We start from the raw sequence: 13,948 nt of genomic DNA, 5'->3' as shown, positions 1-13,948 counted from the left end.
TTAATTAATAATGTATTAATATCAAAATCTCAGCATGCTAAAGTTAATTACTTCATATTTAATTTATTACATTTTTCTTGTCCATTTGACGTTTTGTCTAAGTTTTAAAGAAAACGACGATTTATGTGTTATTTATTGTCGCGAATTGTATCTAATTAAACTGTATTCATTTAATTAATTCCTTACATTAACATACAACGTAGGTTTAGTAAGTACCATTCTCGCTAATGTTGATAAAGTATAATTTGCCAGCCAGTATTAACATAATCATCGTAATTTCTAACTGTGCCGACAACAACCAGAGCCGGGGATTTATGTTTCACCATCTCCACTGTTGGCCTCGGCTTACCACAGCTGTGATATGAACTTATGTTTGCCAATAATTCAAAATACCTATTCAATAATACTGTATTAAACGGATACTTATAATCCATTAGGCTGCCATGTACAATGTAAATTTACTCATATTACTTATTTAAATTCATTACTTATTTACCCGTTTATGTATTGTGTCGACTTGTTTTTTTTTTCATCGTTGTTTTTCTTACCATTCTTAGAAAATTGCAATTAATTATTCATAATGGTTGCGGTTTCAATTAGCATTATAGAGCTCCGCGAACTACGTTAACATTTAAGCATTAATTTCTCAATGTTCACATTGTTTTGTACCCTTAAATTTTAACCGATAACTATAACTTTTATTGATTCAACTTTTTATCTATGTAAATATACGATAAACTTTTTATTTCCATAATTGAAATGTAAAGTGATGGGTGTTTATGCTTTTCGCACGTTTTTGTTACATGTTACATGTTATATTCATTACCGTAGATTAAATTAAATTTAAACCGCGTATTGCATGTGGGCATGCGACCATGAATTTTACCAGATAACGTCCTAGCCTGTAGTCTTTAAAAATAGTGGAGACCGTAATAATTAGTGCATGGTAGTTAACACGTTACTCGAAGCGCGAAATTGAATTATCTTACGAGGTTTAATTTTACACTATAACTTCTTATCTAAGAATAGTTATAAGCTTTCTATGAAATCATTTTATTAAAAAAAATATTTTTAAAAATCATCTATTGTAAAATCTTTATAACGGATTAATACAATGAGAGTCCGTTATATGAAAAATTTTTAATTCACACAAACTATTTGAATGAATAATTTTAATGCACACCAATTCGAACTAAATTTGAAGCTATCCACACCGTTGTGTTCTGTATTAGTTAGTTTTACTTTTAGTTCAATAAAAATATACAACAATCTATCGCTGAATAATAATGAAAACTAGAACTAACACTAGACCTAGAACTAGAAACTTTTTAGTTCTAGGAATGGTGTTCGTTGAAATAATAATAGTAATAATATATATCTTTATTGCCCAAAAAAGTACCAATTACAGGACAATATTATACTATACAGAAATACAAACTTACATTAACACAAGAATCAATTAAAAGCGAAGCAAAAACATTGTAATCGTCTTTTAGGTTTACAAGCCTGCACATTCTCTGTAGAGGAGCGCTTTCTTGCCCGTTGGTTCTACTATTCTTCAAATAGAAGCTGTACCAGGTAGCGTGGCTGGGTACACTAAAGTTGATGCAAGAGAGTATAACCAGTTACAATCCGCCTCACCACTCACTAGCTTTTGAGTGTCAAGCAAAGAAAAATGTGACGTTGCAACAAAGATTGGTAGTCAGTGTCAGGAACAGGATAAGCTCCATCCACGCGAAAGGCATGGTACTTTAAAAACCTTTTTTGAATTCTCTCCAATAGAAGACAATGCGAGATATAATGCTGTGATCATATAACAGAACCATACTCCAGTCTCGGTAGAACAAGTACGGAGCACAAAGCCAAGCATCCTCGCAGCATAAGAAGTGCTCCTCTATGTGCGGTATAAACAATAGTCTGCTATCAAAAGTTACTCCCAGATCGCTGACAGAAGTCGACTTAAGCGGGGAGATTCCACCTATACAGTAGGATGAAAGGATAGGTGTAGTTGTACGTGTAAAAGTGATGGCATTACACTTCTCCTCATTAATGCTGGGGATTCAATCTGCAATTATTTTCTCTTTTGAACTGTGTCGTAATGTTTTTCCCAACCTTGAATTGTACATAATTTTTTGATATCCATGCAGAAGTAAGTGAGCTTAATGCAATTATAATGCGCCTGATATACATGTTTATGAAACATAGCTACTAAAAATATGAATGGTATAGATATTATGTTCGGGAAACATTATTGATCTTTTATGGGTAAATCGAAGTCAGTTTTTCATTTCTTCTATAATCAAGTGCATAATACAAGACGAGTCGTGCAGAATAGATGTGATCGAAATTAGTCATAAATAAGAAAAATTATCAATATGGCAGAACTTGGAGAATGCGAGGATTTTCATATCTATTTGGTATTACAACACTGGTATATATATAAAATCGTCAATCTTGAAGTAAACTAACACTTGAAGTAACTAAAAGTTTCTAATTCTAGGTCTAGTGTTAGTTCTACTTTATTTCTGTATAGAATTTGTAACTTCTTCGATTGGGCTGATGACCAACTAGCGACGATTTCCAATTCCCCTAATTTATTGGTTGTTGTCCTAGTTGTACTCGTTCGGGGTTTGTGGTGCAGCATTTGCATTCTAAAGTATATGTTAGTTTGTTAGTTTGTAATACTAAAGTAGACGAACTTCTTACGTCATTAGCGGACGGTTGTCTTTTATAGCAGTTTACCTAGAGAATATTTCCTGTATAATTAACGATATTAATTTTGCTAACGATATTTTAAAACAAAATTATGAATAATTTAGGGGAATTGATTTTTAAGTATGATGCTGCCGTTAAGCGAGTAAAACATTTGTACAATTTCATTTCTAATCTTAGAAAACATTTAATTATACGAAGTTCGCCCGGTTCAGTATCTTTCTGCTATGCGGTGATACGCTGAGGAAGTATGCAGTATACATTAACCTGTTACGCTTTGGCAAACAACCAGTTTTCATCCGGTGGCGTGGCGACCTGAACAACGTGTCGTACCTGCGTCCCGCTCATTATTACTAATTAACGATACTATAAAATCAAGCTCGACACTCGTGTGGAGCGCCCTGGAGCGGTCACAATATTCCCTCTATCTCACTCGCTCTAACAAGCTGAAACGGAATAGAGCTTTCAGAGCTCGAAGCGCCGCGTTGCCTCTTCTAAGCTACTCTGTTTACCTAAAGGATAACATTCCTTAGCTTCTCCCGGCTAATATTTGATTTGAAATTATACACTCAGCGAGGTGCTGAAAGCCGATCCGAGACGAGATGTCGACGTAGGGGAGGAAACCTCGTCGCTCTCAAACTCGTCTTTCCTGGTTACCTGAAAGCTTTAGCCATAATCTCGAAACCTCTCCGCAGCTGGTTACTTTCAAGGTTACTTTCGTCGAATCGTTTTTCACCCGAGTAAACACTCTCAACGTTACATGTTAGTCGCGCTATAAACCTAAAAAATAAAACACGGTTCTTAAGACTTTTATTTAATGTTTAATCAACACAATAATCTTGATAATTATTTATATTATTTTATTTTGTTTTTTAATGATCAAATATATTAATCGTAAGGGTAAAGAGAAATCTCAAATACTCCCTTTATATTACCCTGCTTTGAGTTAAAATGCCGTTAAAAGCCCAATGCAAAGACTAAAATCGGCCATCTCGTTACTGTTACAGATGGCGAGCCCATCAAGCTCCCAGAGAACTTGGAAAGCCTTCCAAGGGCGGATCACTTCCCAACGCAGAGGCACAGGTGGAACACAAACGAGGTAAGGGGATTGCCATCGTTTATTCGATTACTGAATCCATTCAGGCACATCAAACTCACGTTTTCGACGCTCTACATCTTTAAGCCTCGTCAGATCGTAAATTTACACCTCCCTTTTTGAGAGGAGACTTTAGGGGGAAATGTGGCGTAAAGAAAAGAAATAAATTATTTTTTATTGGTTTCATTTTGTCTTTACAGTTGTTACAAATTCTTTCGTTTATTAGCTTTCAATATCACTTTGTGGGTTTTTGATTAAATTGTATTCCCGGCGCATCCACCATTTTTTATATAATCACTGTTACTATAAATTTAATAAAGAGCATGTAAAGCTTGTTGTGTATCATAACAATAAATCGGTTCGACGTTTGTTTTCTACTTCACTCGGGAACCAGCTAAACCAATGATTTCAATTTTAACAATGCGTTTTCATTGTATTGTGCTCCCGAATTTATTTTAACCGGTATTCATTCGATATATATGCGCAGAGTGGTCAATTTGCGCGAAGTTTATTTTGAATTTTATTGAAATAACGGTCTTGTTGATGCAAACCTCGCCTCGTATACCAACTACAAAAACTTTCATTTACGTTATGGGCTAACGAGTACCTTTGTTTGTCAATATGTTTAACTCATAAACACGTTTAAATATTAATGAAAAATCGCTAATTTGCTGCTACAAAAATGTAATAAATTAAATATTTATTTTAAATTGTTTATGTCAAATAAACTGGTTAATTTTTTGTTTGGATTAAAGAGTTTGTGTGCTCAGCAAATTTGTTAGAAACACCCGTATAATGTCTCTTGGTGGTCGGACCATTGCAGCTGTTTTTGTTGCCTACACAAACACGGTAAACGAGGTCTTGTGTCAGCATGGTATGGGGGGTGCCGAACGACCATGACAACAGGGATGATATCCCATCGCGGAGGTTATCAAGGTTACCGCAAACAATAAACGAGCCCTGAGGGACTCGAACGGGACATTCAATTGGAGAAAGAATAGGGAGTTTGTTCCAAAAGAGTCGACAACGATGATGTCGAAAGAGAGTGGTATACAAAAAGTTTTTTTTTATTAAATTAATTTTGGTTTTCCTATTCACGTTTCTTTGGGTAAAATTATTATTGAAAAAGTTACTTTATTATAAAAAGCTACTAAAAGTTTCTGAATTTACAAAGAATTTGCTTTTATAATCTCAACCCTATTCTATATAACGCACGCAAATTTTGTAGTAATTTATAGTAGTTAACAACGATTTATTAGATTAGTTTAAAAGTGATGAGATATAACTTCGCGCAATGCAATAAATGCACTTAATAAAGATAAACTAAAAATAAATCGTGAAAGCACTCCATCAAAGGTAGTTGTTCGAAAGTTTTCCACACTGTCGACTCAAATTTCAATAGTTTACAGCCATTTGTCACTCGCCATAATTCATCATAAAATAGTGGTGCTTAAAACGGCGCTCAGTTTTGAAATTTACGATCGGAGAATAAGCGGAATAAACCATCCCACATTCCTTTAATTCTTTATCCAACGGCGACCCAGCCGCGGTCAATTACTCAAAGTCAACCCCTAATATTCTATTAAGTTTGCACGCCCACCTCCTCGGTACTTTCGAGTATTTCGTTCTCAGTTCAAGTTCTTCGTCGTCGACTCTTCGGTCAAATAAATCTGACATTTTACGGTTAGCATATAAATCTCGTTGACGCTCGCGCGCCCTGCTTTACATATTTTTAATTGGACCGTATTTATTTAATAACGTCTCGCCGCCGTTCCGGTATGCAAAAACCTCGCGGCCTTATTTAGATTTATTTAGATAGCGACCTCTTTCCCTTCTCTTTAAGGTTCGCATACATATCGTTTTCTTTCTGTGTTTAGTTTAGTTTCTACTAATTACTTGTACACGTTTTCTCCACAAAAAGAACGTTGCTTTAGCTGCCTTCTTTTTGAACTTGTCCCACTCAAACGCACATTATATATCTCCACGAGACCACGTTGAACGGGAAGTGCGTGTAGAAATTATATTATGACTCGGTACATATGTTGACGTTAAAGAGATGTCGAGGGATTTAATGGATGACGTGCCAGTAAAATATATATGAGGAAGGGGTAGTTGTTATCAGCTCGTTTACATCTCACCCTCGGTTAGATTATTACTTGACCCCTTCCAGATTTACGAGTTTGAAATATGATGGAAAAAAATTCTTTGAGTTAACTGAAATTCTTTAGATTTTAGATTGTTGATTATTTTACACTTCAAATATAAAAATAATTAAGGACCTGGAAAATAAACAAATAAATATTCATTAATAAAAAATATTTTATACAAAAGGTAATAAATAAAAATGAGGTTGACATTTGATAAAAGTATTACTATATTAATTTAATTTAAGTTTACTCTGCACTAAGACTTTTAAAGTGAGACCTTATCATCTATGGCAACTTGATACAACGATCTTACTACTAAATATGGCGTATATCACAGTTTTTTGCCGAAGCTTGTATTGAAGCTTGTGTTTTTTCAAATCTTCAAAAAATCCGCTGATATTCTTGATCATCTCGGCAATATATTGATAAGCTTTGTTAATATTTGCCGTAAAATTATTTGAAGTTGGATAATTATGGTACCATTTTGAAAACCAATACACTTTTTTTGTCTCCCAAAATGTTGTCAACAATTTGTCGTCTTCTTCTCAGCTAAGCAAGCTTGTTATTTGAATTTGGTGATTTTTTTTCTATTTCATCTGTAATAATAAGAACGATGAAACCAATATTTTTTTCTGAGTTGAATCAATTCTGCTACTTTTGGCAGAATTTGGTATAGTTGTAAGGTGATAATTTGCTCGGAAAATCAAGTTTCTAGAGACACTCGCACATTGTGTTACGGAGATGTTTTATACTTTGCATGGATCGGTGTGGAATGATGGAATATCCATACACAATGTATGTTCGTAATTCCCAGTACAATGTATATCATTACAGCACATGTTCTGTTATGTACCATTTATCTGTGTTTAATGATAATGAACTTTTTGACCAAAATACATATATGGGAATTATTGTCCATACAAGGTTAAAAGAGGAGATTTCTTCTTCTATCCTGTAGTGATAATGTTTCTTAGCCCGAGTTCCACTGAACCACAGGTTTGCACAAAGAGGAGTTTGGGATTCCTCCGCAAATAGAAATGAAACTCACTCTGTCAAAAATTGTGTCAAGTAGTTTAGCAATTATTCGTAGTACTGCACAAGTCTAATTTGTTCGTCTTCTATAAATATACGTAGAATCGACTTTTCGCTTGAAATTGGCACATGGAAATATAGAGTTAGTCTTACTAGCTAAGATTAAAGATAAAGAACTTAGGTTCATATACACCTTCTTGAAGCTTTTACATCACCCACCATATGACATTGAAGCAGAAAATTGCATTATAGCTATCACGATGGTACTTTATGTGGCTATTAAAAGAGAGGTGACACGCATTCTGATGGACTTAAGACTCCTGTAGAAATACTTCCTGTATTATAAGAGCTCCAAAGTAGAATGTTTCGGAGTTTGGGGGTATCATGTCCCCTTAATTATGGGATGTAGGATTAAACGCATAAACATATTCAATTGTAACAAAAAACTAGGCACAATGTGGCAACGTTCCAGGAATCGTCTACGGTATGAAGTATGGCATTCATAAGCCTGGATGATAAAAATAGCTCCCATTAAAACAGTGTTGGATCAGGGAGTTCTTAAAAAAAATAAGTGCTTTAAGAAGTTGAAAACACAATATGCCAACAAGTTTTGTGTTTTGAGTTCTAAATTCTGATATCTTCTTAATAACATTCAACGACAAATCTTAGACCACTGTTGTTGCATACATGATTCCTATTCCCAGCTTGATGTTGGTTATATTCGATCTCTACAAGCTGTACTAATATATTTTAACAACGATTGTTGGCGAGAAGTGTATAATGACCATACCAATTTCTTTATGGCCTTATTCATGCTCTGGTTAATTTGTAAATTGGTGCCGTATTTAAACAATATCGACAATCTGTATGTAATCCTAACAACGCACTGACGTCATAAATAGCAAATATCGTACACCACGCCTACATAGAACAAATACGATAAGCAAACTTGTGCCTTGGATTACATAGAGGAAGGGTACTCACCCGTTATAGCATAACTCGAGAATGGGACTCCCCGAATACGCGTGCCCATTGTGCGCTGGATTTAATTAGTCCATAATTAAATGCAATTGTATGCGCGCTGAGGACTGACCACTTACCTCTCTCTGGTGTACCCGTATGAGCAGCCGCTTGAATCTATTAGTGTTGTGTAACTGTTAGTGTAATTTCGTTGGCCAAATGAATTAACTACGTGCCTGCTCGCGTGGTTATTTGCTTCGCGTGTTTCAGTTTCAATAGGAAGTACATACTAACCTGTCGCTTAATAATTTTTATTAAAATTTTTCACACCAAAACATTCTTTTTAAATCAAAGTTGATCAACGAAGTAGCCCAATATCAACGAATCTACCACTAAATGAAAATGTTCTCAAATTGTTTCATTACGTTTTATAATAATTAGTTCTAAAAGTATGGATCCCACTTTTCAAACAAAATTATGAACAAGAATATCAAAGTTAAATAAGTATGATACATTGCAAGACTAGTTAACGTCATGTAGATTCTGAAAATTCAAACAGTTTGAAAGTTTGTTGCATGGAGGCACAGCGGTAATATAAGTTACCCTCGACGGGTATGTTATCGTAATAATCTTAATTCCGATTTCGTGCCACGGCGTGGCCGTATACCGTGGCCAACACAGTGGTTATATAAGTCACCAGTAAACGCCACGACTATTAGTTTTTTCGTGTCTTACATTGGAACTTATTGACCTAATTCTGGATTGTAGAAAGAAATTTCTTTTGTAAAGTGCACGAAATTATTAGCATAAATTAGGCGAATTACCCTTTTGCTTGTTTTACATCCTCGGATTCTTATGCAAACAAGTTGTTCTATTTCTATGTTTTTTTAATACTTATTACAAGCGGAAAATTTGTTATATACCGTAAAACAACCGGTTGTCTTTTTTAAACGATTATTTATTGTCTCACAAATTAGATTTGGCTCTTGGACGGTAAATCCCTTAGGAATTTTTGTTGGCACAAAGACAGTTTTCATTTTATTTTATTTTTATTTAATCTAAACAATCGTAAATTCAGTCTTGTTTATGTTTTATCTATCGTTTAAAATATTAATCAATTTATCTTTATCAAATTTAATTTACTTACTTTACTTTGGGACTCGGCCAATTACCACTAACAAATATCACAAAATTACAAAACCATTTATAAAACCAGTCATACCAAAGCCATCTGCACCATGAAAAACGTACGGTACAAAAATATTTTGCGCCCAATTCGCGTCGGTTAATGTATTTATTGTGTGCGAGCTTTTAACAGGGAACGTTGAAAAATGAGGATGCATAAACACTCTTTTTATAATGTATTTTGTTTTATATTCATTATATTTTGAAACAAAAAATCACCCTCTAAAAAGAAACGTTTGAATTATTTATTAACGCCCATTTCTTATCAACAAGTTTATAAAATGCGTGAAGCTTTGAAGTGTGCGTTATCGGAATAACCTTGAAAGGTTTCGTTTACTTCAGGTTATAAACGTTAATTTGCATAGATATCACTAATCCGTAATTACTTTATTACAGCGCTTAAGTTTTCTTAGTTGTGAAATCTACAATATACATAATCATTTTATGAGTAGTTTTTAGTGTATCATTAAATTTTACTACTTTCATGCATAAATTATTAATTAAGATTTAACCTTAGAAAAAATTATTTCGTATCATATATCTCTAAAAGCTAAGAGTAAGTTAGGAAACCAAGTAGACCAAATTAAATTGTTTATTTCAATTTGGTGACTTTGTTAATAGTTTCGCGGCGAGCCCCAAATGTTTGTCCTGGGCATTTACTTAACGCCACAGCGTCTCAAAGCCTCCGTCCAACTCCACTTCCTCCACCAATTCTCCGACCCGGCTTCAGGACCGGACTTATTAATATTTATTGAAACGGTCCTCGGGCGGGGATTTAATTTGACGATTTGAATTTGGAACGCCTCCCTCAGCGAGCGGTAACTATGAGAGACCTGGGAACGATTTTCATTCATTGCCTTAAAACGTAACGGGGATGAGAAAAAGTGAAATTGTATTTGGAATTGAGGTTTTTATCCGTGAACTGAATAGATTTGCACAAGAATATTAATAAAGGATGAAAAGATTTTCAGCTAGTTATTAAGTTTAACATTTTCAATGTTTTAAGAGCCTTTTTCATTTAAAAATATTTTAATTTTTTAATAGATTTTTTCTGTTGATTATGCATAAGTAGCACAGAAGATAATGTGACTTCAATAAGTGAGTTTATAAGTTAAAATTACCACCGGTAAAACAAGGTGAATATAACGATGGGCTATTGTCCTACCGAACCCTTTATACTCTTCTCGTCTATGTTGCTTGCAAAAGCGACCGTGACGTTGGATTTTCTTTCTGCCGGCGATCGTGCTGGGTCCCGGTGTTAATTACGCGTTCGTGCCGGAGGTAATTCGATGTCGAGCGGTTACTTTTGTGCGGCCACCGGGCGCTCTTTATTGGCAACGGAGGATATTTCGTGACGAGGCTACTTTTAATGGAACCGTTTCGGTCGTTCTTTATCCATTTTTCAACGGCAAATTACCTCCGGGGTGGACTTAAATCATATAGAGTGTTGTTAATCCATAACGATAGACGGAAATGTTCATCTTTGCAGGTTTTTATTTAACTCAACAAAAGGAATTTATAACTATATTTAAGGTTTCTCTTTAAAGCATTTGGATATAATTATATTTAAGGAATATTTTTAGATCATGTGTTAATGGTTAAAGAATTGTGCACACAGCACAACTTAGGATACCACTCGAAAGTTTGTTTTTCATGCGTTGCGTGGTCGTCCATTCATCTTCGTTAATTCTCATTTTGAGATCTTGCAGAGACAACCACACAAGACGTGTTAGTCATCTCATCGTTCTTCGTGCACGAGCGGAACAAGTTGTTATCGATAAGTGTGTAGCTGTAAAATCTGTTCCATTGTATTTAACAAGACATGAATCTACCAGGAAATAACGATTTTGATGAATTCAATTTCGATGCTTTTTTGGTAAGCAAGCATCTTGACAAGCTTATTAGTATGATGTAACACAATTACGTGTCTCCTCCTTTTTAACACGTTCGCTGCCGACTACGAGTTAACTCGTATCTAAACCCTGGTTAACGGGGTCGCTCGGCAGCGAACGTGTTAAGTGTCAAATAACAAGCCATCACCAATTTGGTATTGTTGATATACTCTAAACGTGTGAATAAAACCATTTCCGTATTTTTAGATTTAATGAACAGATTTTTTTTGCCATATCAGTTTTCAATTGTCTATTAGCATTCGCTAATATAGTAATGTTACTTGCGCCCAGTTTCAGTCCAACGATACAGGGTCGACGGAAGCCCTTCTTTACCTATGCATAATTTTAGTTTAATGTGGACTTGTGTTATGTCAACTCACAAATCAAATTTCATGATTAAACACAATGTAAAGGTGCAAATCAAGATTTTGAAGATCCACTGCTTCGATTAGAGTCAGTTTGTGAACTTTGCCATGATAAAAATGTTAATCTTTACTGACGTTTTGACAACAAAACGAATATAAAATTGCTATGTTCCTATTAAAAATTCAGTTATGTTAAATGTATATGTTTGATTACAAAGTTTATAAAAGCATGTAGTAAGTAGGAAGCATCTGCCTCGCTTAATCATCAGATTTCACTGAATGTTTTTTTTGCAATTGACAGAGTGTGATAAGCAGATACTTAGGTCTGAAGTAAGCTTCCAAATAGTAGCTGCTCATCATGTAGGATCTAAAGTTATTAGACCAAATCCCCACCAATACCTATATTGATATGTTCCTAGTAATAAGCTCGCCCAAAAACACAAACTTTTAAATTTGCAACATAACGCAAACATTATTATTTTAGCTAATTAGCGAATGGCCAACAATGGCAGAATTCACGTTATCGATTTTGAAATGGCCTGACTTGGCGATTGCAACGATTCACAAATTTCCAGATTATTATGTACTTGAATATATACATTTAAATTTATTATAACCTTGCAAATTTTGAATAATTTATGTTAAATTATAATTTTTTGTATCAATTATGTAACATTATTAATATTATTCTTTTCCATTAATAACATCAATATTCAACAATGTGCGTTTACATAAAATAATGTTGTAAACCACGTAATGCATTGATATTTGGTTTAATAGAAACTTTAAATAAAAGTAGATAAATTGGGTTCAATTAAAATATGCATAAAATGTTTATCTAAATTTACATTAACAAATCCAATTAAATGATTACACATTATTTTATAGTTGAGTAATTACAGTTAAAAATGTTGTTGTCATTCACAAATAATGTATCCCTTCCAATATATTTAATATTGATCTAGATCCATTAATTTATTCACTTCATAAAATGTACAGCGCGTAATTAATTGGAAGCGACGTGATAAATATCGCACGCCGCGCGATTGCCGAGAGGAAATCAAAACGAGCCGTAGACGTTAGCATATTGATCACGTAAAAAGATTGGCCAGTCGACGGCCAATCCATCAAGGCAGCCGTCAGCGAGGAAAACGACGTGTTTACACAGGAAAAAAATCGTACTCCGTTCAACCCATAAAGGTGAACCAACGTTACATAGACCGGAACCGAAAACACGCGAAACTGTTATTAACTGAAAGAAATGGAACTAACTAACAAAAATAACGTCCAATCTTTTTTTATAAACATTTTCATATGTATGTAAAATTAAGATATTATTTGATTTTTGTTACGTTAAAGGGTTACGCGATTTGTTGGAATATAAACGTAATCTGTTGAACTTGATTGATGTTTTTACGAGTCTAGGAAGGGTCATTTTTCCACGTGTAACCTCGAGTTAGTAGGGTGAATTCAGGGTGAGAAATTTAACACCTCCATTCACCAAACTCGATCGACGAGAAAGAAGGATTGATCGCTTGCCCATTGGCGACTGCTGCTGAACTTAACGTGAAGTAGATCGAAAAAAAAGAAAAGAACAAAGAAGTTGAAAAGAAAAACGTTCTCGAGAACATTTAAAAGATTTAATTCTCTTCTGATTAAGAAACGAACAGAATTAAGATTTAGATTATTACTAAATCTGCTTATCATTTTAATACCTTTATTTATTAGTCGTTGATAATTAGTTTGTTAATTAATATTACTTTAATCATTGATTTTACATTAAACAATTTATAACTGTGTTAACAGATTCGCTGGTAAATCAACTAATTACTACCAATTGTTCACAAATTTCAATTTAATTTCTAATTTACGTAAACAAATTTCGAAAATTGTTCATTTGGCTTAGCTAAGCGTAAATCATATCATATATGTGAATTATCGCACCTAAATGGAAAATTAATAACAACTTTTATATTCAATATTGATTATAAAATGTGTACTATGTAGCTATCCACACCGATGTGTTCTGTATTAACGTTTTATTTTTTAGCCGTGCGTCTGAAGATGCACTGCTAAACCCGAAACTTTCTAGGTCTAGTGTTAGTTCTAGTTTTAGTTCCATGAAACATATTCTACAATCTAATGTTGAATAACAACTAAAACTGGAACTAACAAAAGTATTAGAACTAACACTAGATCTAGAATTAGAAACCTTCAGGTTTAGCTGTCTTAAGAGACGCACTGCTAAACCTGAAACTTTCTACTTCTAGGTCTAGTGTTAGTTGTAATACTTTTGTTAGTTCTAGTTTTAGTTGTTATTCAATGCCAGATTGTTCTATATTTTCATTGAACTAAAACTTGTCCGTTATCGAGGTTTTGCTGTATTAATTATTTTAGATTAACACAAAATTTAAAACTATAATTGTTTGTTGACGTTTTAATTGTCACTAAATTTCGAACTTTCGTTGATGCGATCGAACAACCGAAAAGATACGGCTCGTTTAAGTTGACAAAATTACTGAAATAAAGGTCCATTATTCATTTCACCATACTGAAGGC

At 34.0% G+C, this 13,948-nt stretch overlaps 1 protein-coding gene across 10 annotated transcripts in view; it reads left to right on the top strand.

The window, feature by feature from the left end:
- Nucleotides 1-13,948, top strand: part of LOC111419022 (Calmodulin-binding transcription activator) — a 211,668-nt gene that overhangs the window by 137,376 nt on the left and 60,344 nt on the right. For all 10 annotated transcript variants that reach the window (XM_023051785.2, XM_023051810.2, XM_023051831.2 and 7 more), the window contains one exon: nucleotides 3,720-3,811. In XM_023051785.2, coding sequence (XP_022907553.1) covers nucleotides 3,720-3,811 — 92 coding nt within the window. The remainder of the gene's footprint in view (nucleotides 1-3,719; nucleotides 3,812-13,948) is intronic.

The sequence above is a fragment of the Onthophagus taurus genome, chromosome 2 (assembly GCF_036711975.1).
Source record: "Onthophagus taurus isolate NC chromosome 2, IU_Otau_3.0, whole genome shotgun sequence".
In the NCBI taxonomy this organism is placed as follows: Eukaryota; Metazoa; Arthropoda; class Insecta; order Coleoptera; family Scarabaeidae; genus Onthophagus; species Onthophagus taurus.
Note: the sequence above shows the minus strand (reverse complement) of the source record. Positions and strands in the feature narration are given on the sequence as shown.